Raw genomic sequence first — 25507 nt, 5'->3', positions numbered from 1 at the left:
AACTGTTTCAAGGATAAATACAGAGTTAAATACACACATAGCAGTTGTGGTAGGGGGAAAAACTTTGTTTTTATTGTTGCACGCTCTCTGAAGAAGGAAGGACAACCATGTTTGTTTTGTTTTATCATATCTGTTGCAATGTTCGGAGAGGCGAGTTGTTATCACACCATTGTAATAGGAAGATAGCTTAAATGCAAATGGTTGTCTGTTAAGAGGACAATATGCAACAATTGGGGCAGAAATTTCAGAGGAGAACTTTGCAAGAGGGGTGGATGATTGCCATTCGGCCTTCCCCAATCTGGGGATGATGGGATTTGTAATCCAATACACCAGGAGGGCACATGGTGTATTGGATTACATGGTGTCCCTGTCAGTGGAGGACCGTCTACTCACTGTAAGGAGTTGTGGGTAAGTTGAGCCACCCTGCAACAAATGTATCCTTTAGTTTTTTCCATGGGAATGAATAGTAGTTGCTCATATATGCCACATATATGACACGGAATAAATATACAGGGATAATATTGCTGTAGGCGCTGGTTCTTCTAACTCAGTGCCTGAGATGGTGATCAGGGTTTCCCCCTCTTAGCTGGGTCTTAGTTTGCAGACCACTTACTTTGTGCCATAGATCTCACTGGGAACCACTGAGAACTGCGTCAACCAGGGAACCTCGCAACTCTCATCCAGCCAGCATGGTCAATGGTCAGGGAAGATGGGAGTTGTAGTTCAACATCTGGAGGGCAGCAGATTCCCCACCCATGATCTATGTTGATCACCTAGGACTAGGTTCCATTTGTTTTTAGTTTGAAACCCTGAGTGTGACATAAAGAATTCCGCATATTTTTAGTAGCTAGAGGCCAAGCACATTTGACTTTTGAGGGGGTTGGGGTTGGATGAGGAATTCCTGTCCCTTCCCCATCTCCTATCATCCCCTTCCCCCTACACCATTCACCATACCGACTCCCAAAGGGGAGAAGCTAGCCTGACTCTGCACCCTATAATCAGCGGTAGCCAAGTGCTCCTTACGATGATAACCATGATGTACGTACGGAAAGAAGGCTTGTATGTTGGTGGATGGTAAACTAGCCCAAGTAATTTTGCTGCTTGAGGTGAAGGACAAGATGGCACCTTCCCCTTCCAAGTACAGAAGCCAGCTGGACTAGCAGGTGAATCTTTCCTCAATACGGGCAATGAAACAGTGTCTTCTACTGGGCCTAAAGGTAGCAGACGAGTTTAGGGGCACAGCGAAGGCTGTGTGGCACACAAAACTCTGTCTTCTAACAGTGGGGTATGGCCAGAGGGTGTAGGAGGAACAGCTAGAGTACTCCTGCTGCTGTCCCCAACATTTGCTGCCTGAGGCAGTTGCCTCACCATGCCTAATGGTAGGGCTGGCCCTGCCCAATGTCAAGGGTTTGGGGTAGGTTCATCTCTCAATCTAGCAACGTCCTTAAGCACAGAGCTTTACTTCCCCCATGCGAATGAAAGGCAGGCATTCACTTATATGAATTAGAAGGTTCTCCTAGAGACATGGTGTAGAAGTTAGATCTGCTCCCTGCACCTGGTGACTGCAGCCTCTGAGAATACAGTCTGCTTCTATTTGCACAGCTGCTTCCATTCATCTGAAGAACCCTAACCCAGGTCTTGTTTTCTGTTCACAGTAAATAAGTCAGAATGTTGGGAACTGGCTTATATACTTATTGACTATTATTAACAAAATACTTTCAAAACACTTGCTTGGACTGAGATTAACATGCTCTAAAAACAGGGCCTCTGGCATCTGAGGGCCCTATTATATACCATTACGGCGCCTACCTACCTAGGAGTAAGGTGCATTGAACATGTTGGGACTTACTTCTGAATAAATGTGTACAGGCTTATGCTGAACATGTATCAAAAGTATGCATCAGAATCAAAGAAGGGGAAAAAAGGCTAAAATGTTCAGTCATGTAATTCGCTGACGTGTATAACTTACTTTTTGAATTTGCTCATTATTCCACTGTCATTTTTCTTGATATCGTGTACTATCTTTTGAAGTTGCCTGTAGGAAAGAACACATTACAATCTATAATCAGATGGACTGCATCATTAATCAAATTACAGTGTACTCTATAACACACATAACTAGATGCATCAGAAGTCTTATGTTTGCCATTGTGTGTTCCTTTTCTCAAACAACATAATCTTGCTTTCACTCTCTCTTTGCAGATGTAGTTATTCTTCTTAGATGCCCTTGTGAACCCAGCATTACCAACGTTTTCTTTAGTTGTTCCATTTAAAATTGCAACAGTGCAAAAGCTGTCATTGGTCAGAAGACAATGATTCAATCTATTTATACAGAAACTTCTTAGAAAGTGAATTTGCAGTTCCCTTTTATGGGAATCTTTGGTAATTTCTAGTTTACACATGAATTAATTTAATGCAAGCTACAAACAATTGAACTGATATGTTAATAAGTCAACTAAAGTATGTTGATTAGTGGCTGACCATTTTAATTTGCAGGGCCATGATTTAAAGGCACACTTGTTCCCATGAGGTTGTTTTGGTCATGTTATTATTGCACAATAAATGGATATACTAAAAGATGGCTTTTCTTTCTAACAATGGGTGGTAGATATTATTTATTAAATTTTAAGTTAGTTCAATAAGTTTCGTTCAATATCTCAAAAGGACATTCATATTGAGGTTTTGGGAAGATGCAAATATATTTAAATTAATTAGTTAAAAGGAAGATTTTCAGCTAAAAGTTCTTTGCTTGAAACAGATACCTTTTTCAGATCCTAATTTATCGTGCAAAAGAAAATGCAATAATAACGAGCTCCTTCCATTTAATTAAGCATAATCTTGGGCACCTTTGCCAGCAGACCTATGAATTAGGCCAGCCTTCTCCAACCTTGCGCCCTCCAGATGTGTTGGACTACAGCTCCCATCATGCTGGCTGGGGATGGTGGGTGTTATAGTCCATTTAATAAATAGTCCCCAAATAGAGTACGTATCAGATATTAAACTGAAAGAACAGACTTGATCATAGCCAAAAGGCCAAGAAGCCTTTTGGATAAGATTTAGTGTAGTATCTGTTCTTATCAGTTTAAAATCTGATATGTATTCTATTTGGGGACTGTAGTCCAACACAGGGTGCCAGATCAGGGAAGGCTGAAACAGGCTATGGCCACAGAGAGGTAACTGAGGCCTGCAACTGCAGCCATTATTCCTATTATTGGAAATAGAATTATTTGCACTCGTACCTTTTTGTGTTCTATGACAAACAACTGAGCAGGGTTGTGAACATGCTTCTCTGGATTGAAGCATATGAATCTACATTTTAATTTTAATACACAGGCACTCCTTCACCTGTATACTCTACAGCCGTGGTATGTTATGTGACTGTGATGCAATTAATGGGGAAAATCCATGGAATTGTGTATCTCACCAATTTAGGAACAGTCTTAAATCTCTTATATTTGGTTGAAACAAGTTTTAATATCACTGGGGGCAAAACTTCACCAGTGTTATTTCCCCCCCCCTCACTTTTTATGGGTGCCCTGCCTGCTATGAAGCTCTTTGTGGTTGTGGAGTCTTCTACACCGTAATCTTAAGAACCAGTACTAGGGAGTAAATCTCATCAAGCTTACTTCTGAGTAAATCAACGCTGGACATTGTATCTCATTCTATGGCTCCATTACATTCTCACCCTGACAAGGACATTTGGTTGAAAATTTCACCTCTACCAAAATATCCAGTTTCTTTTCCTCCAGAATTGTAAGCAGATGGCAAACATCCAACCCTAATGACAATCCAAGCCCATTCTATGGTCCCTCACCATGAGAGGTGATAATTGGGGGTGAGATGGATCATTTGAGGTGTGATGTATCTGTACCCTACAGAAGCTTCACACATTTGGCTCTTCTTTTATGAAACATCAGAGATAAGAAGGAAAGAACAGAAGAGAAGAGAAAAGAAGGATCTATCTTTGACACTAAAAAGAATTGATGAGGTTATTTAGCTGAAAGAGTATGGTTCCTAGAAGTGTTGCTATAATTTTTGAACGAGGCCATTTAGCTAGATATTAATCTATAGATAATTACAAGTGATGCAGCTTGTTTCCATGCCATGAAGAACTTAACTGCTGCAGTTCAAGTTGGTGTTAAAGGCACAAGACCCATGCAGTTAGCAATCCTGGTTCCTAACTATCGCCTAAGGTCTTGGAAGGCAAAGGTGTGCACCGCCCAGAGAGCTTCGGTATAAAAATGTAATAAATAAATAAATAAATAAATAAATAAATAAATAAAGGTTAACCCACTCTAGGGCCAGATCTACACTAAGCAGGATATAACGCTTTGAAAGCGGGTTGAAAACTGTATATGGAATGTGTCACAGGCCCCAACAGTTGTCACTGCACTTCAGTACTGTTAGAAAGCAATAGTGTAGATCCTGCCTAGGTTATACTGGGTGGTGGTCTGGACAGATCTTTACTCAATTTCCACCTCTACCCCCATTGTTGTGGAAAAGAGAAGAATTGTTTCTTTCTAACTCAACCATCTGATGGACATCTGATGGACAGATGGACAACCATCTGTCAGGGATGCTTTAGGGTGGATTCCTGCATTGAGCAGGGGGTTGGACTCGATGGCCTTGTAGGCCCCTTCCAACTCTGCTATTCTATGATTCTATGATTCAATATTTTAATGCAGCTGGGCTGTTCCATTAAATGACAGAGTAATTACCACACAGCTGGTATTTATTTTGGTTAGCATGTCTTTTGGTTTGGTATAAACAGGTGAAACACTGAGGGTTTTATTTTTTTAGAAAAAGGATTACATTCTCAACAATGGATGAAGCTTGCAAGTTCCAAAGGAATTCTACAAACACTATGGGCATTAGAAATGTCTAAACAACCTTTCCCTGTGTCATCACCCTTTATTTCAAGGACAGAAATAAGATAACTAGCAACCCTGAACCAGAATCTGTTCATTCGAGCAGATTTCTCCACATTTTGTCCAACCTCTGAAACCAATGATTCATTGTTAATTATTTTCTTGATTTCTAAATTATCTAATCAACACAGTCATTCCCAATCCAGCATTCAAAAGCAATGCTGCTCAGCTGGTCAGCATTGCTACCTTTGTCAGTGTCACTTATGGTTTGGAAGAGATGGCACGGAGTCCAGCTCCCCTTTCTCTCTTCACAGATCATCATGAGGGTCCAAACTGACAGCACTGACCGGATGATCCGTGGAGTAGGCAGGCAAAGAGTAGCGTATGCTGGCAAATGCCATTTGCACTGGTCTCTGGATCAAGCCCAGGATTTATTGCTTTTCTCTCAAGAACTATAAATTAGGAACTTGGTCCGTTTTGTCCAAGAAAATGGCATATTCTCCGAAATCAAATAATGTGCTTATTTTACATCAAGTGCGCAGTCCTATGGGAATTCCGCCTGCTAGATGGAACACTCATTCTCGGAGACTTCCGAATATCCAATGCCCTCCTGGGCTGCTGCCAGCAAGACAGGGAGCAACAGGGGCGATTTTTGCCTCTCCAGTTCCTCCCTGCCAGACCAGTCTCTGACCCCATCTAGAGAGGTTGTGCTGCCAGGGACAGGGCTGAGACCAGAGGAGCTGCAGGATAGAGGATTCTGGCCTCTCTTTTCTCCTCTCTTCCCCACCCACCTGAATTTTCCCTTTTTTACTTCTATAAGGCCATCCGAGGTCACTTTTCCAACCTCAGGAAACAGCCATCATGCTTCTTTCTGCAGTGGCTGCGATGGTGGGCAGGGGAGGTGTTAGAGTCCCCCTCCCATAGCGTCCAGGAGTGTATATGCAGAAGAGATGTTAAGATTTTGGAAACAGGAATGATCCTGAAGGGAAGGGGGAGCACTTGTTATTATGTTGAATTATGTTGGATTATGTTATGACAAAGCATTATATGTTAACAATTATATATTCAAGCAATTTGTTAGGTATTAGTATGTTAATTGTTATGTCGGTTTGTATTTTATGTATTAAAATAAAAAAATAAAAAATAAAAAAGGAGTGTCTATGCATTCGGGAGGGGGCATCTGACCAAACCCCTGGTCCCCTGGGATGCTCTCCCAGGGATTATAGGATTGTTTTGAGCAGGGGGGTGGACTCGATGGCCTTATAGGCCCCTTCTAACTCTACTATTCTTTGATTCTATGAATAAAGGGTTATTTTAAAACATATTAACTTCTATAAAATATATTAACTTCTATAAACTTGATATCCGATTTTTAGTACATAGGAAGCTGCCGGTCACATTTTTACAGATTGTTATTCCCTCTTTCTTTCTGTGATTATATTTGGCTGTATACAACAAGTGCTGCCCCCTTCTTTCCCTTTAATAAACCTCACACTCCTCAAAGGTTTTTATTGCCTGGGGCATGCTGGGAGTAGTAGGACTTTTTTTAAATGTCTAATCATGCATAGGACTGCACCCTAAATGAATAAACTCTGGTCTGCTAGGGGAAAAGGAAGGCCCTCTTTCTGCCCTGGCCAGAATGTGCTACCATGGCTGTGGATGAGATAGGAAATCCACCTCAGTGCCCTCCATCCTACTTAGGATTGCTCTGTCCAACAAAAAACATTAACATTGTAGAAAATTAAAGGAAGGGTGTTTTTTGTTTGTTTAGTATTATTTGGTGTTAGAAACAGTCTCCACATTTTTTTCGAAACAGAAAAAAAGAAAAGAAAAAAAACAAGACACCCCCATTTAACACCATGATGCAACAGCTGGATGACTGAACGCACCAAGCACACACTGTTTCCAACTTTCTGAAAAAGAAGTAATGTCTGTTTCTAGACTAAGATAATAGCAACTGAGTTATACATGTCAGCAGGAGCACAAAACTGTGTAGATCATCTTACATAGTTATTATACTGCTATTCGAAAGCATTTTGAGGAAGCAAAGTGCGGTGGGCAGCACAATTCGATGCATGTCCTTACAGAGGTAAGTCCCATTGAATTCAATGGCGCTTATACTCAGGTATGTGTACGTAGGGTTGCAGTCTAAAACAATATTTTAAAGCCGTTTAATCACACACACACACACACACACACACACACACACACACACACACTGTATTTCTTATTCTGAAAGAGAAATGAGTTGCTATGATTTTTTCTACACATACACCCATTTCCATTTTTTCCCACTGGAGGAAAGAAAGACTTGGAAAAGTGGTCATATGGGGCATGGCTAGACAAGGGGGGTGGAGGGGGATGATCTTGTGTTATGATGATCGCAAGATTCCCCACCTCAGTCTACATGTGGCATGCGACGTCCTGGGAGAAAGAGGATGTCACGCCCGCCATTTGGGGGTGGGGTTTAAATCAAAGAAGAGTGCAAGAGCGCTCCTGCACAAAAGTATTTATTATTATTAATTATTATTATTATTATTATTTTAAAAAGCATCCCGCTCCCCCCACCGCACCCCTGATGGGCATGGAGCTCCTGAGGAGCTCCATGGCCCATGCCTGGTTCCCGGCTCCTCATGGTTACTCATGAGGAGCCGGGATGAAACTGGTACAGCTGGCCACACATCCCGTGGTCTCATCCCGAGACTGCGGGGAAAAGTCGGGATAGAATGGTAGGGCGATATCCCGGGGAAAGGGAGGGATCATCCCTCCCTGCTCCCAGGATCCCCTGTGCATCATGTGGATGCACAGAGCCAATCCCTGGGAGGTCGCCCAGTCTAGCCATGCTGTCAGTTTCTCTCCTCTCCCAACCTTTCTGCACCCAACCTTCATGCCTCTAACTCTTGCTATATTGCCATCATCCCTGCATGTGGCATGCATGCCACCTAACCTGGGCAGCCCCTCCCCCATTTCATCTTCTACCGGTTATACACAAATGGGAAACCAAGCTTAAAATACATAGTTGCCCAGCAGCTGAGTCCTAATAATGTTTACTGGCAAGTAAGTCCCATTGATTTCATTTGGACGTCCTTCTACATAACTAGGCTTTAAGCCATAACTTGAAAGGTCACCAAAATAATTTCTTTTCAGCATGAGTAGTTCTATTAAAGTAAAAGCAGCAAAGCTTGTTATTAAGGTAGACAAGTGCTTGTTTATATAATGAACTAGCTAGAAAGAAGGCAGAAGACTGTGGCCTGTACTACTGATTTTTCTTATAATAATGAACATGTGTAGGTTATCATTAGACTTGCTCACAAAGATGAAGGGGAAAACAGCCCAATATCTATTGCATCCATGAGATTTGGTTGGGTTTGTTTCTTTTAGCTGAAATGTGAACATACTTAGGAGTTGTGTTCTCAACAAGGACTGTCATTATTTCATGCTGCACCAGGGAACATAGTCAGATTTCCAACACGTACTTCAGGAAGTACTAGACAGTAGTAACAGTGGTAGCTATCAGGGCTCCCAGTCGACAGAAGCTCAGGGGAGACATCTTCAGAGAAGGAGTGTGATTCCTCACAATACCTTAAGGGTCCTGTGGTCTCCAAGAAGCCCTTCAAACCTGTCCTGAGCCCAGGCATAATTCCAGACTTTCACCAGAGCACTGACAACAACGCACCAGATGGGACAGTCAGAGCTGTCATCGGAGTGCCTGCATAGCTGCCATGAGCAAGGGTGTAACTGGTGAATCAGAGTCAGCCAGCATATAAGCTCTCAGTCTTCTCCAGTCCTTTGCTGGGTTCATAGCTCCCATAGAGTTATTTGGTGCAGTTATGGCTTCTGGACAATAGCACGTGGGTGTAGAAGTGTTCCCAAGTAGGCCTCTTAGTGACAGTTGCTAGGGAACATGAGCAGGAGGGTGCTGTTGCACTCATGTCCTTGTTTTAGACATACCATAGGCAACTAGTTGGCCTCTGGGGGAATAAAATGCTGGACTTTGGCCTGATCTGGCAGGGCTCTTCTCGTTTTTAGCCCTATACATATAAAAGGCTATTATATGAAAGGCTGGCAGGGCAGTGCTGCTGGCCTTGCCCCTGGAGTTGCATGCGCTCACTGTGACTACCACATGTCCTTAATGGGGAGCCTGCTGTATTTGTGTGGGCTCCTCCATGCGTCTGGAAGTCCTGTGCCATTGTGTGGAGGAATGTACATGAGTACAGCTGGGTCCCTCTTCAGTCCTTCACCAAATGCACGGCAGTCAGGAGCTGAGCTGGGCAGGCATTGGGATGAGAGGCATATTGGGGGCAGGAATTGTGCCCCTACTCTGATTCACGCATTAGCCATGTGAAGGGCTAAAAGGCAAATAGGGCTATTGAGGACAAAGAAAATGACACAGGAACATAGACACTTTATATATTGAGAAACAGTTTTGCTCATCTCTTATGGTTGTTATATTTTTCATGCCAGGGCATCAATTCTGTGAGTGATGGGGTTGGGCTAGAGAAACATGAAGTTGCACTGACGAAAGAAAGCTTCAATTGTTGCATTTCTGCCAGCCCTGCAGCTATTAAAGGTATGGGTTCCTGTCAGAAAAAAATGTTCAATGGCCAAGTGTGTGTGTGTTTGGGGGCAGCTTTAAATGACACACCAAGTGTCCGAAAAGTGGATACCATGAGAGACTTATCCGTGTACTATTGGGGGGAGATGCAAAAGTGATCCATTTACATGTTACTCAGGAATGACAAAAAAAAATGATGTGCATGTAGTCATTTGAGCCTCCATTTCCCCACACTTCCTGTCCCATTTACTTCAGCCTGACGTATTCCCAAGTAAACGTCCACAGGACAGTAGTCTGAGTCTCTTTGCTGCAATCCGATGAACTTAGGAAAAAAGACCCACTGAACTCAATGGGACTTAGTTCTGAGTAGACATGGATAAGATTGTGTTCTTGGTGTTTTGTAGTGCACCTAGCATTTACTACATGTTGCAACATGTAAAAGTACTGGAAACAAGTGCAATAGTTAATCCAATTCCCTTCCTTCAATATTATATGGAGGAGGCCTGACCAACAGTGTTGAAATCATATAACCGCCTTTAACTTCTTGTTATATATTTATTAAAATTTTTATATGCTGCCTTATCACAAGTCTCCAGAAGTCTTACAATACTAAACTAGCATACACTCCAGGAAGAGAATATCCTCAGAAATTAAGAGAAATACATAGAATCATAGAATATTAGAATTGGAAGGGGCCTATAAGGCCATCAAGTCCAATCCCCTGCTCAATGCAGGAATCTACCTTAAAGCATACCTGACAGATGGTTGTCCAGCTGCCTCTTGAATGTCTCTAGTGTGGGAGAACCCACAACTTCCCTAGGTAACTGGTTCCATTGTCATACTGCTCTAACAGTCAGGAAGTTTTTCCTGATGTTCAGCTGGAATCTGGCTTCCTGTAACTTCAGCCCATTATTCTGTGTCCTGCACTCTGGGATGATCAAGAAGAGATTCTGGCCCTCCTCTGTTTGACAACCTTTCAAGTATTTGAAGAGTGCTATCATGTCTCCCCTCAATCTTCTCTTCTCCAGGCTAAACATGCCCAGTTCTTTCAGTCTCTCTTCAAAGGGCTTTGTTTCCAGACCCCTCATCATCCTCATTGTCCTTCTCTGAACACATTGCCTAGGCCATGCTATTCAGTCACAGATGAGCAATTATCTCATAATGGCAACCTATTTGCTTGCAAAAGCTGTTTTATATAATACGTAGTGAGGGAAGTTTATTAACATGTTTTATTGGAGCTGCCACCATGGTATAGCTATGTTTTAAGCTTCATGATGAATGTCGGACAAATGTTTTGCCAATACTGCATACCTGCCCATTCTTGCCTATTCACTACATTGCTAATCCAACATCAAACTGAATTTTCAGCAGCTTCTGCACACTGCATTCTTTGCAAGATGTTCTTAATACAAAAATATTTTATTCATTTAAAGTATCTATATTCCACCTTTCCTCAGAAGAGCCTAAGGTGTCTAACAACAGGAATAACAACCATAAAAATAATTTAGAGGAACAGTCACAACTAAACACAAAAATGCCAACATGCTAAAAAAGCAGAAGGAAATAAATACAATGCAGTATAGATTAAAATCGCCCACAATTTAGAGACAAACGCAGCTTAATAAAAGAACCACTGAAAACCCAGCCACTTCCCTAAAATAGGCCATTAAAGAGGGAATGAGATGAGCCTCCTTTGGTAATGGAATTTCAAAGTTTAGCTGCAGCCATGAAAAACAACAACAACCTTGTTCTGGCTTGTGGAGAATGCCTGCCGAGGCAGGCCACAAAAAGTCCAGCTCCCTCAGAGATGAGGAGTTCCAGGGTTTGGAGGAAGGATATAACATTAGGGCTGCAAATTCTTGGCTATTGTGAGATTTTGGCTGGGGGAGACTTGAGATATGGCCTTTGTCAAGCTAGTCTGGCCTGAGTTATAGATAGCAAGCACCCACCCACCTTCAATGAGATAGGGTCACCTCTCCGGCTTTTGCAGGCTCGTCTTTTGGAGCTTGGAAGGTGTGTGTTTTCATGCCATCCTGATTGGCTGGAGGCAGGAATGAGTTTTTTGGTATTCCTTGGTGTGACTCTTCTAGAAGTTGTGAAAGTACTGTAATGTATTCCTTCCGGCACCTCCTGAAAATGTTGTTGTTCCAGGAAGCCTTCCCTTAATGACCAGCCACAGCTTATTTTGCACTTTGTTTCTTTTAAAAATCTATTTTTAATGTGCTTTTATTCTGTTTTATTCTATCTGTTCACCATTCTGAAATTTTGAATGGGGAGCGGTATATCAATATTGTAAATAAATAAATAAATAATGATGGCCACATCCATCACAATTTGCCAGGTGGGACTGAAAGTTCTGGGAGTTACAAACTTATCCTAATGCTCTTAGAACAGGGATATGGGGACCTCCCCAGGGCTGTAATCCATGCCCATGCAATATGGAGAACTGGCACTAGAGTGGCCATGTGTCCTCTTTTACATAGGACATGCCTCCATTTGAAGGGCTGCCAGAGGACTTTCCTCTGTTTTGAAGCCATCCTCTATTTGAAGAGCTGCCCAGTCCAAACCCAGTTTAAAGATGAAGAACCATCAGAAGGAAGAGCTGAGCCTTGAAGTGGCCCATGAACAGCACCTGGACAGCAGACTGATCAAAGCACACAGGCCTCCTGATCACAGCCTTCCACACTGTGGTGAGATGCACTGTGTTTCAATTTTAATTATAATAATTCTTTCTAAATTTGCATCTATATGCATACATTAGCATATACAAATTTTACACAAATTAGTGTCCTCTTTTTTGGCAATTCACAAGTGGGCACCAGCAGCTTTTAGCCTAACCATAGGCTAGGCATAACGCTTTGCCATAGTCAGAAAACATTCTTCACGCAGAACTGTGTGAAACAGTGCATAGTTAATCTATGGAATTCTCTATTCCTGATAGCTACGTGCTACCTCCAATAGCAGAGGCAGTAAGCTTATGTGCACCAGTTGCTGGGGAACATGGGTGGGAGGGTGCTGTTGCACCATGTTCTGTTTGTGGTTCCCTGGTCGACAGCTGGTTGGACACTGTGTACAGAGTGCTGGACTAGATGGATCCTTGGTCTGATCCAACATAGCTCTTCTTATATTCTTAACCTAGGATTGAGCATGGTACCTGAAGCACATTTGTGGCTGCTGTCTGGATAGCTGGGCCTTTATCAGGAAAAACTGAATAGAGAGAAGTCATCCCCCCTCCCTGCTCCATAGACGCTGATCAATGAATCATTAACTAACTGTAAATAATCAAGGAAGCTGTGGCAAAATTTTAAACTCCAAGAATAGTGTCTGCCTCTTTCTTGCCAACTGCAAAAGCCTTCTTACCTGATTCCAACTTAGCACAGAATTGGGGATGCTGAGATACACATATTATTGGTAGGACATCTGGCAGCCAGGTTAGTCACTGGTACACCTAGGGGTGACCATATTACACCAACTTTAAAATCACTTCACTGGCTGCCAATTAGTTTCCGGGCATAGTGTTGGTTATTACTTTTAAAGCCCTACATGATTTGGGTCCAGGTTACCTGTGGGATCGCCTTCTCCTGTACAATCCGCCCCACACATTCAGGTCCTCTGGGAAGAATTCACTTCAGTCAGCCAAAACTAGGCTGACAACCATTACCCAGAGGACCTTCTCTTCTGCCGCTCCCAAACTGTGGAATGGCCTGCCAGGAGAGATTTGCCAGCTTAATAGTCTTTATAAAGACGGATCACTTCCGGCAGGCCTACCCAGTCAAATTTTAACATGTCTTAAAAGATTTTAGGACCTTAATAACGTAGTGGTTTTATGTTTTTAATCAGTTTTATGTATTTTATATTTTGGTATTCAATGTTGTTCCCCATCTCGATCCAGAGAGAGCGGCAGGTAAGAAACTATTATTATTATTATTATTATTATTATTATTATTATTATTATTATTGAAACAATTCTTGGATAACCAAAGGAAGAATTTTTTTTCAAAGCAAAACCTCAAGTCATAAAAACAATCAACAGAAATGTATGGAAAAACGGCCAAGCAGTAACACAGAGAGCATGATCCCAAAAGGAACTTTTCTTGTTCATGTCCCATTGGAATGAAAAGGAGCTGCCCAGGAGTTGCACACCTCAGCACAACTTTCATTCATTTCAACAGGGCCTGAGTAGGGGAATGTTCTTCGGGATTGTGCCCAGCAGTTGCTTGAATGATCTCCTACAACTCTCAATATGTTTTCTTAGTTTTTACATTTAGTTTAATCTGTTTTTCTTCCCTGCCCCCATGCTCCACTTTGGTTATGATCCATGGTAGCACTCTGCTGGATTGATCACACTTGTCAGTGTGATCCTTTTCAGAAAAGCACTTTCAGAAATGCTCTCTCCCAGAGCCAATTTTTGATATAAGGTCTCCAGATGTGTATGCATGAATAGGTATGTAAAAACATCAACGCTTGATGTGTTTGCTGCAGGAAACACCAGTGGAATAGCAGTGGATATGCAGTGCAGCTGTCCTAAATCTCTTTGCTGTGCATTTCGTCTTTTGGGCTACCAACCAAGCAACCAGAAGCTTCACTTTTGTTTTTGCATCTGGAAACTGCTACAAAAAACGTTGAAGAGTTTAATATACACATTCTGCGAATCCTATTCCTGCAAGCTGTGCAGCACCTGTGCATAGTCTGATTCAGTGGAGGCTGGTAGCTCCGATTTCGGTGGGGCTGTGAACCCATTTTGGGTTTCAATCAGACCACCCAGAACTCTAAAGATGCTATCCAAGCTACTGGGCCCTAGCTCCTTTAGAGTTCCAGCTGATTCTGACTGAAACCCAGAATAGATTCACAGCCCCAACGAAATCGGAGCCGCCAGCCTCCTCTGCCCTGACTGATGCCCTGGTAGTCTCCAAGGCGGAGCAGAGGAACAGCAGGTCAAAACAGGTAGCACTGCACATTACCTTGTGTTACACAGCAAAGTTTCCCTTTCTTAAAACAAAATGGGAACCAGGAATTTACGGGAACATCCCAGTTAAAGATACAAACGATCCAAATCGGTTCTGAATATGTCCCCGCATGTAGAGGTGAAAACGTCTAGTTAGAATGGACTAGTGTGCCTTCATGATAGGCTGACATTCAACAGATGAAGCGTTTCCCAGTGGTTTGGGGGGGGGGAATCACCGGGCGAAATGTTTGCCTGCCATATCGAGGCACAGGAACCCTTCCCGGAAAAAGAAAAGAAAAAAGGATGTCAGCCTGATTTCCAGCCGACGGAACACGTTCATTTCCGATTTGAGTAGACTCCTGTGCAACTCGAAAGCTTGTTACCCTAAGCACCTATTTGGAATCCTCTCCCGAGTGCTCGATTCTCTTCTTCAAGGGAGTGTCTCCTCTCTGCTCCTGTCGAGCAGCTTTCCATCTGGCAGCACAGCAGGAAAGAAACAACCCCCGAGTCCTACTCTCTGCGTAAAAGGGGGGTGGGAGAAAGGAAAGGAAAGCGGCGTGTGCGTGTGGGGTGGGGTCGTACCTGAGCTTCTGTCCTGCTGGCACCGTGATTTTATTGAATTTGTCCATTCTCCCCGCCGATGGCCTCGGATCAAGTGGCATCCGAGTCAAAGGGGCATCTGCGGCTCCCTAGGGCCCCCGGGGAGATGTCGCGAAGGAGAGCGGCTGATCTGGGAGACCGAGAGGAAGGATTTCCCTCAGGATCAAGGGTTTGCAGCCCGCCCCGCTTCCGATCAGGCTCGGTGCGCGGCGAGGGAGGCGAGTTCGCGTGCGCTCGAGGAGAAGCAAAACTTGCCTGAGCGCCTGGTCGGGTTTCATGTTTCGAGTTTGTCATGTGATCCAGCCAGCTTGGCTGGTAATAGGGTGTTTGTACAAACTTGAAGACGATCCACACCTCTTGGGCGTATAAGTAACCCCCGTCTGGGGCTTCATCACGTCTTCCTCTTTTGTGTCTTCACACGCCTCGGGCATTTCATCCGAATGGAATGAGGACTGGGACAACTTCCTGTCTCCTTCTCGGCAGCTGAAGGCTGAGCTACACCTTTTTGTCTGGGAGAGGTTGCTTGTATTCTGTGGATAGGGAAGGGTCTGATCGGATGCAGTTGGAGAGGCAGTGCTGGTTGGAGTGTTGGACTGGGATTGTGGGGAGACCCGGGTTCTAGTCCCCACTTGGCCATAAAGCTCACTGGGTGGCTTTTGGCCAGTGACTGACTCTCAGTCTCTTGTGGTCAGGATAAAATGGAAAAGAGGATCATGTACGCATTCTTGAACGAAAAGGTGGGATAGAAATAAAATAAATAAATAAATACAATGGGATATGGAAAAGTTGCTTTCTCCTTTGAAAGCCCTCCATGTTTGGAGGTGGTAAGCACCAGATGTTGGAGAAACGAACCTGGCCAGGGGCATCTAGATGAAAGCCTTTGGGATCTGTGTCAACAGGGCTCTTTTTATGTTCCTTCCAAATAGTGGGCTAGTTTCAAGCCAGAAAGAATGGCACACTGGTTTCATTGTGGGTGAGAAAATATATGTGTGCATCACGCACCTCTCCAGGTTGATCTCAGTTCGATTTTTGTTTCAGGTAATTTCCTCACTGGCCTTCATCATCCACGGTATACTCAGTGGTGTTGTGGTCAGTTTTGAAGTGCAGGTGCTCATCATGACAGTCCCCACAAGGGGAGTCCAAAAATGCAGGCAGCAGTGCGGATCCATATCAACAAAAAAGTTCTAGCAGTTTTGCTCTCCATCAGGAGCTGGTCTTTTGTAAAGTTTAATTATCCATTGACAATCGAGCCACTCCAAAATACTTTCCATTACAACAGAGAACTCCCCCCCCTTCCCAGGTACTGTGACTGAGGAGGGTAATTTGAATGGGGTGGGGTGAGGTGGGTCAGGTGTGGCAAATAATGTCAGCATCCCTGCTAGTGAAAAAGTGCCAGTAGAACAAGCACCAGCTTTGCTACACCACTGACTATAATTCTTGCATCATCCATTCCTTTGTTACTTTCCCCTGTGTTAATGCTTTCCAGTAGACCTTTTTAATTCATTTTTTTTTAAAAAAAGAATGTTGTACTTGATGGAATATTGATATTTCTATGCATATGATTTCTCACCCCCCCCCATTTTTCTTGACACAATTTGTTTTCAGTTTTGTTTTTTTAAATTCACAATAACAATGTTATTTTTTTTTAAAAAAAAAAAGCACCGATGTGTTTTGCTTAAGTAAAATTGTGCCACTCAGTCATTGGTCCTGAAGAGAATGATGCTTTTGTCCAAAGACACTGTTGAACAGTTTTTGGAAGGGTAAATGGGGATACTGTATGCTGATACCGCCTTCCTGTTTACAAGAAAAACTGGAATGAAAAAGGGTGTTAGCAGCATGTTTCAGCAAGTATGCCTGGATCTGAACAGAGTGGGGCTATTAATTTATTTATCCATTCTAAAAATAAATAAATGCTTAGCACTTTTATTGGTTTTACTTTCGTTTTATGTGTTTTAGTGTTTTTACTCTTTGCTGCTGATTTTATTTTGGTTTTATGATATGTTGCTTTTATTCATTGTTTTATTGTTTACATGTTAGGTTTTAATGTATTGTACCCCAGCAAGTGAGTCTACATTATTGGGCAATTTGAAAGTAAAATAAATAAAATACCTATAGTTCATAAATGATGATGATGATTCCAGGGCAGTGAGCATAAAAATTCAAACCACAATATAAATTAAACATGAAGATGGTATGTATAGCAAGATTCACAACTAGATTTTGAAATGTAATGCTTTGTTCATCTTTAATGACCAAGAATAGATTTTGCAGAGGAACTAGAACAGTGAGGGGGCTGCATGTGTTACACACGAGGAACAATGGATCAAGTGAACTGCGGCTTGTGTGTGTGAATGCCAAAACCTCTCCCATCAGTGGGCTGATGCATGAATTGCATCATGTATCTGCTTTCAAAATGATAGAGATAAGCTGCAATAACAATTAATGGTGCCATATCAGCAGTGTGAAATGCCAAGCACTGCACTTTAATTTAGCCGCTAGATGGTGCTGTTTCATTGAACATACAGAGCATTGCCATGGAGGGAAGTTTTCCATTCCAAAACATGTATTCACTGTCTGAAGGAGCCCAGTATATATATATATATATATATATATATATATATATGCCAGAAGACGAAATACCAGTAAGGGCTGCAGGACTTTTGCTTAATATAGAGAAGCTCACAGTCATACTTAGAGTAGACCCATTGGAATCAACATGGTTTAAGTTAGTTGTGACTAACCTAAATCCCATTGATTTCAGTGGGTTTACTCCAGGTATGACTAAGCTGGATCCGGCCCTCTGTTGTTAACCATGGGCAATTATCCGTGAAACCTACATTGTTTTAAAGGGGTTGAACAGCTATACTGGTGATATCCGTATACCTAGACAGTGCTGTTAGCACAGTAAGTCTGAGACATCAGCATTTCATCTATGTTCAGCCTTATGCTTAAGTGTTCAAGCATAAGCACAGCAAAGAACAGGTCTGCTCCACTTCCTTAAGTTCAGGTCTCTAGCATGTTACAGATAGACAACACACACTGAGAGGTTGCAAAGTTCAGTGAGGCTTTTGTTGAATGATGCTTTGAACCTGGACACTGTGTTTAACATTTTAATCTGTAAGAGTGTTTTCCCTTGACATTTATGTTACCATCATCCTTTTTTTACATAAGATTCAGCTCCTTGTTCCTTAAAAAATCCTTGAGGCCTACCTGAATGTGGCAGTTCTCCTTCCACTGTCCTGCCTACCCTCAACCGTGCCAAAACACCAATGCTAACACCAGATGAAAAATGCACCGAGGAAGGAAGTGGACCCACCATGGTTGAATGTCTGTCATTAACAGACCCTGCATCCACCTCATAGCAGCTATTCTGCCCACAGCGTGAGCACATGTGCTCATGCATGCACGCCCCCCCCCAACTATGGCTGCAACACCTCTTCTTATTACTTCATGTCCACTGAGGTTTTACAAATAATCTCAGTGTATTTTAAACCATGGGAACTCGAAACCTAATTCCAGAATGAACTCCATTCTCTTCATGAAAGCCTTACAGTGCAACCCTATGCATGTCTACTCAGAGGTAAGCCCCACTGAGTTCAACAGGGCTTGCTCCAAGGTAATCAGGTATAGGATCACAGCCTTAGAGACACTGTTAGAGCTAGAAAAGTTATTTTAGATAATCATTGATAATAAATCCATGTAGTGATCATAGAATCATAGAATAGTAGAGTTGCAAGGGGCCTATAAGGCCATCAAGTCCACCACCAGGATTCCCAAATCTTCCGGGAATTTATTAAATTCTGTGTTTTGTGATCTTCATATGCGTGGTTTGTATGTATGTCTTTTTCTTTCTCAGTCATCTGGCTTTTGGAATTAATAACAGGAGTAATGTTGGAGAAAGAAGGCAAAGTCATATAAAGTCCCCTTAGTATACTGTTTCAGCCATCTGAATTTCTGCTCAATGGAGAGAGAAGAATTAGAGATAGCTGGGAGATTTCTTTTAAGCTGCAATCCTGCAACTGCTAACTCCATGAGTAGTTCTAGAGTAATTTGGGCTTCCGCTGAGAATGTAAACTCTACAACCCTCAAGCCATGCACCCAGGCATGGTATTATTATTGAGATGGTTTTGCAGGATGCATTCCTACTCTCCAGCATGATACTAGGAATGCATCAACAACACTGATGCAGAGCCAAGATGCCTTTTACTTTAGGCAAAGCTGGTATCAAGGGTAGAAATGGTTGGCCACCTGCCCAGGGTCCACAGCCCAGCAGGGGCCCACTGACAAGAGCCCACGAGACTTGCTCCTCCTCTTCACCATTGCATCCAGGTTGTTCACCTGCCCTTCACTCCGTTCCAGGTGGTGGTGAGAAGGAGGGGCAGTAAATGCCACAGCCTACTTGGCCACTAGTCCACTGTGTGCCAAATGGTAGCTATGATGAGAAAGAGGAGAAAGAGCCATAGCCGCTGGTGACAATGGTGATGAGAAGGTACACTCATTGAGGGTGGGGGTCCATTGAGGACTTCTTGCCCAAAACCTGGAGCCAGCACTAGCTTTAGGACATACAGTTTTACTACTGTTATGAGAAAGGGAAAGTCAAGGATGAAAGCGGCACATTCTCATGCCGGATCTGTCTTCATGATTCACTTAGCAACTGTTCAAGCAACAGTTAATTTCCCTTGAGAACCAAAGCCCTGTACGAAGGTACAGTTAACACTTCTGCTTTTAACATTTTAATTTTTTTCCATATTATTACGTATTATCTGTTCTTCGCAGTCAACATGGAAGTTTTGATTCTTCATATCAAGGACGGGTTTTGTGGTTACTTTGTCACTTAACTTGGAGGTTCATTAGATGGTGCCATGCAGACCCAACTGCAGCTTGCCAGATGTCTCCAGATCAAAAGCTCGGCCACAGGAGGGGCTACAAGTGGTTCTTGAGATTTGGGACCTCAATATGGAATTGTTCTTATTGAACTTAGTGGTCCAGGTCAAAATCAGACAATGTGTTCCTCCATCTCAGCCCTTTAACATCTAACATTTTGCTTATTCAGCTATTATGCAGTCAAGTAAGAGTTCTTTACAAAGTATTTAAAATGCTTTTCATCAAGCAGTATGGATAAGGAAATATACAATGCAATTCTATATATGTGTACTCAGAAATAAGTCCCACTGAGTTCAATTCAGCATATACCCAGGTAAGTCATTGTAGGATTGCTCTGATACAAATGCTTCCAAATTTATGTCTTAGGAAAGTAATACTAAGTAGAAATGTGGCTTTAGAAAATGCTTGATGAACAGAATTTCCCCTCATTATTGGTGGAATTCTGAGAACATGGAATATGAATGTTTTCAAATTTTCATTATTAGGATACTGTGAAAGGAATCGGGTTTACTTTGTTACATAATACATCAACATTTTGCTTTTCTATTTCTACATATACTTGATGTGTCAGGTTTTTTTTTTTAAGGTGATGGGAATACAGGTTGTATGGGGCTACAGAGTTTCAAATATGCCTTTTCTAGATTCTAGAAGTCAACTGCCAAGGAGAAATATATGAATGGCATCAAATGGCATCTTATTTTCTAAGGTCTTACCAGTAAGCCTCATTGAATACAATGAGACATATGGTGTATCTACCAAGTCTAATCAGAAGTAATACCAATTGAATTCAATGGAGTTTACTCCCAGGTAAGTGAGTCTAGGATTGCAGCTTTAGTTATAAGTAAATATTCACAGGGCTTTTCTATTAGTGTGCTAATTCATTAATAATTGTTGCAATTAAATAAGAGCATTTCTTACAAAATGGAATTAAATAGAGAATGGGAAAAAACAGATGGGGGAAATGTGCCAAGTGTAATAATAATAATAATAATAATAATAATAATAATAATAATATAAGCATATTTTCCTCTTTGCTTAAGAAGAAACAACACCAATATAATTTTAGATTATAATGTGACATCTGGTTTTAAATCCACTTTAAAATACTGCTAGTATGCTGAATATTTGGGTCAAAATCATTTGACACTGAAAGAAATTGCAGAAGGTCCAGAACTCTTCTGAATCAAGAAATTAATCATCCATGATTGTCTAACCATGCATGTTTTCTTGCCCCTCTTTCTTTGTCACTAAAATACATAGAATCATAGAATTATAGAATAGTAGAGTTGGAAGGGGCCTAAAAGGCCATCAAATCCAATCCCCTGCTCAATGCAGTAATCCACCTTAAAGCATATCTGATGGTTGTCCGGCTGTCTCTTGAATGCGTCTAGTGTGGGAGAGCCCACAATCTATCTAGGTAATTGCTTTCACTGTCGTACTGCCCTAACAATCAGGAAGTTTTCCTGATGTTCAGCCAAAATCTGGCACCCTTTAACTTGAGCCCATTATTCTGTGTCCTGCACTCTGAAATGATCGAGAAGAGATCCTGGCCTTCCTCTTTGTGACAACCTTTGAAGTACTTGAAGAGTGCTATCATGTCTTCCCTCAGCCAGCCTTCTCTTCTCCAGGCTAAACATGCCCAGTTCTTTCAGTCTCTCCTCCTAGGGCTTTGTTTTCAGACCCCTGATCATTCTCGTTGCCCCCTCCAGCTTGTCTGCATCCTTCTTGAAGTGTGGTGCCCAGAACTGGCGCAATACTCAACATGAGGCCTAACCAGTGCCGAATAGAGGGGAACCAGTACCTCACATAATTTGGAAGCTATACTTCAATTAATGCAGCCCAAAATAGCATTTGCTTTTTTTGCAGCCACATCACACTGTTGGCTCATATTCAGCTTGGTTGCTTCTCACTTCACTTCCTGTATAAAAGTGCTGTGGATCATGTGACACGATTTTAGTGATGTGGGGCAAACATCGGAATTTTTTTTTTTTTGGTATTCTGGTCCTGGGATAGGAACATTGGCCTGGTGTATGGTAATAACATAATATGCAGAAATCACTTCAGTTGTGAATGTGAAAGGGACACGGCTTGAGATTAGTTAAGGCATCTGTTCACAGTTTCCTGTTAAAGTGTCTGAACAGCCACATTTATAAGAGCTTGACAATATAAATGTACAGTTCTTCATGCCTGAGTGAGATTCGAGTTTCTTCTCATTTTGAGATCCAGGTGCAGCACTTTCTAGTTTACAAAGCAGATGGTAAAAAAGGGAGGACCGACTTGCCACATTCTGCGTTATTAAATAGGGATGTCAGAGAAATTTGCAACAGATTCAAATGAGCTTGGATTTCTATGAATCCAACCTGCGGGTTCTGCAGCAGACTGGCCTTTTCCGGTTTGTATGGATTCTGTGGACTTGCAGACTGATTTTTACTTTTGGCGGCAATTTGCGCAAATGTGCTTTAGTTCGAATGCACATCTGCAAACAGGAATTAAATTCTCATACATCCCTAAAAAAACAAAAACAAAATCTGATTCTGTCAATCAGTGGATGATGGAACAAACTATGCTTGATAATTTGAGAAACACAAATGGAATGGATTTAACAAAATCCATGGATCCCTAGTACTAAATGTGTAAGGGCTACAGAAGCCTCTCTTTGGTATTTATCTTGCATAAATTCGCCGGGAACCATGGAGAATGCACACAAATGAACAGTATAAAAAAGAATGCTTCCTGAGATAAATGCCAAGATGGTGCCCACCCCCTTTCATATACAGGGGCCAACTAGACTGGCATTTTAATCTCATTGCAACACAGGACACCACCTACCATGGTAAAGGGAAACAGGAGAGCTGACAAATATGTTAACCATCCCACAAAGATTAAAAATAAATAAGTAATACAGCTCTCTTCAGTCTATGTATGAGATACAACAAAAGATCTGTAAAAGACTTGATATCGCTAAAATATTATGCATCAAATAAGTTGTCCAAAACCAGAGTACATTCCATTATTTTTCATATATTGGGCTTGCATTTTCTTTGGTGCCAGAGCAGATTTTGCAACACTCTATGTACTCAACAAATCATTACCTACAAGAACCATATGCTCCAGACCTGTGCGTGAGGAACTCGCAAGAAATTTAATCCCAGCTTGAATGTGCAAGACAGAGACAACATAATAGGGAACACCACCCACTTCTCTGGAACCAAAAGATTAAAAGCCTTTGAACAATTGGTTTATCAGTGACCTTTGGTGCTCCCAAATGAGGCTTTTATTGTGCTATCACCCTGCCTCAGTCACAGAATTTTATTGGGGGCCCAAACAACTTCCTCATCCCATTTGTAGCCTTCTTGTGTTTTCCCGCCACTTCTTGCATCTTTTTTTCTTACCACAGAAAATCTGTCAAGGATAAGATGGAATAGGAGCACCATGCCTTTTGTACAATACTTCTAGGGCCCCTGCATCTGGAAGCACCCCTCCTTTCCAAGTTTGCAGTGGTCATACACTATAGGCACATGACAGGAAAGCATTTCCTTAAAGGAATAATAGTGAGGGCTATAACCTATTTTTCCCCCATTTCCAATAATGTCTTATGAAATGAATATCACCGAGAATAAGGTATATTTGCAACACGACACACACTGGATTGCCTAGAATGAATCTGTTCCCCCCTTCTTTAGCAGCAGTTTCACTCTACCAGGAGGAAGAGAGGATAGGTCCTTTTACAGTGTGAAAATTAACCCTCATGGAGTACTCCCAAGATTACTATGAAAGAGATGGTAGCTGTTTTTTTCAAAATGTTTTTTTCAAAATGTTTTTTAGATAGACCCATGCTGATGACGATGCTTCAATCGGTAAAAAGTTAACACCTTGCTGACAGAAGTTTGTTTTTTGCACATAGAAGAGCAGCAAGCCTACCTGGGATAGCTAATGGCGATCTCAGAAATATAATTCTGCACTATTTCCAAAATGGACATATCAGTCCCACCCACACCAAACATGACACCATACACCAGTCCGGAGATAACTTTGTTTGACAATATCTCAGTTTCAGGAGCCACTAGTCTCCCTGCTTAAAATACAGAAAACCTCAGCAGGAAATGTATTGACTGGGCAACTTTCAACTTTACTGCACCGGTTATGGTTTCCATTAAAGTTGGGCACTAAACAAAATCCCCAGATTTTGTATCAGAAATTATGCTGGTGTTGTTCTATATATGAGTCTTCCTTTTCCTCCCCACATCTAGCGACTTGATCTTAGAATAACTGACAATGAAATGTTCTCCCTTAGGCCTTAGCTAGACCTAAGGATTATCCCAGGCAAATGGAGGGGTCGTCCCTGTCTGCTCCCGGTATCTCCAGTGTCATTTGGAGGTACAGGGATGATCCCGGGATTTAGGCCTGGTCTAGCCATTAGGGTGACCAACTGTCAGGATTTCCCCGGATTTGTCCTGGTTTTTGTTCTTTCCATGGTGTCAGGGGGGATTTTCTATCATTTTCAATAATGTCCTGGAATGACACACCTTCCCCTTTAAGGCTGCCATTAGAATGGCAGGAGTGAATGACATGCTTTCTTGAGGCACATCATTCCCCCACCCTGAGCTCCAATTGAGGTCTTAAATGGGAAAGTGGGTCATTCGTGGACATTATAGAAAAGGCCCCAATTGGAGTGGATGGTGGTGGTACAGAATGAAATCCTTTCCCCTCCTCCACTCCAATCGGGTTCTTTAAGGTGGTGGGGGAATAACGTACTTTCTGCAGGACTCAGAAAGCTGCTTCACCACACACACACTAGGTGTCCTCCTTTTTGGTTTCCCAAATATGGTCACCCTACTAGCCATGGCCTTACAAAATGTATCCAATTCATCCAGTAACCTCATAATCCAATTAATGTGGTTAAGATTGCTCCATTGTTATCATTTTATGGTCAACAACTGAAACAGGAAAACACTCAGGATCACTCAGTTCTTCAACAATATTGCTATGACAGAAGTTAAAAATGGGGTTAGCAATCATCAACAATAAAATCTCTATTGCATTTTTCTGCTGGCTGGTATATTTAACAGGCGAGTTGGATCCAGACTTCAATAGAGCCATTGAATTCAATGGGACTTTATGTTAGTCATGACTAAGTTAAGTCCCATTGATTTTGATGGCTCTGCTTTATGTATGATGAAATCTGGATCCATTCTGCTGTTTAATATACCAGCCAGCAGAAAAATGCAACAGACATGCTTGCTAAGTCTGGATCCAACACAAAGTTTATCAGTAAGATCAAAAGTGGAACTAAAATCCACAAAAGAAGAAAATAACTTATTTCTGTCCCTGTGGGAGTATTTTTTTTTATTTTTGTATTAGATGCAAAACACAGGTCTAACAGATTTTTCCCTTCATCAACCCTGCCTGTTCTTCAGCTACAACTGTGCTTTTAACAGCCCATTTTCCCAGTCTAAATAATAAATACTTTGAGAATATTTTGGAAACAAGACCGAGAAGACAAATTGATCTACAGTTATTAGGGTCAACTTTGGAGCCTTTCTTATGAATAGGCATTATTATATTTCTACCCCAAGCTTTTGGCATTTCCCCATGTTGATTTGATATAGGTGAATAACCTAGCCTAAACTGGATATCACCAGGCAGGATTAGCTC

The 25507-nt window shown here is 42.0% G+C and overlaps 1 protein-coding gene and 2 pseudogenes across 4 annotated transcripts in view; 1 reads left to right on the top strand and 2 right to left on the bottom strand.

Annotated features, from left to right (window-relative positions):
• BLNK (B cell linker) overlaps positions 1–25507 on the bottom strand; it is a 122756-nt gene that overhangs the window by 40181 nt on the left and 57068 nt on the right. For 2 of the 4 annotated variants that reach the window (XM_063132854.1, XM_063132855.1), the window contains exons 1-2: positions 14951–15166; positions 1970–2035 (exon numbers count right to left, since the gene is read on the bottom strand). In XM_063132854.1, the coding sequence (XP_062988924.1) occupies positions 1970–2035; positions 14951–15030 (146 nt within the window). In that variant the 5' untranslated portion in view covers positions 15031–15166. Of the gene's footprint in view, positions 1–1969; positions 2036–14950; positions 15167–25507 lie in introns of those variants that run through there. The other 2 variants (XM_063132853.1, XM_063132852.1) reach the window with 1 other exon arrangement.
• LOC134403202 (U2 spliceosomal RNA) lies at positions 2941–3045 on the bottom strand (annotated as a pseudogene).
• LOC134403204 (U2 spliceosomal RNA) lies at positions 3059–3113 on the top strand (annotated as a pseudogene).

The sequence above is a fragment of the Elgaria multicarinata genome, chromosome 8, assembly GCF_023053635.1.
Source record: "Elgaria multicarinata webbii isolate HBS135686 ecotype San Diego chromosome 8, rElgMul1.1.pri, whole genome shotgun sequence".
In the NCBI taxonomy this organism is placed as follows: domain Eukaryota; kingdom Metazoa; phylum Chordata; class Lepidosauria; order Squamata; family Anguidae; genus Elgaria; species Elgaria multicarinata.
Note: the sequence above shows the minus strand (reverse complement) of the source record. Positions and strands in the feature narration are given on the sequence as shown.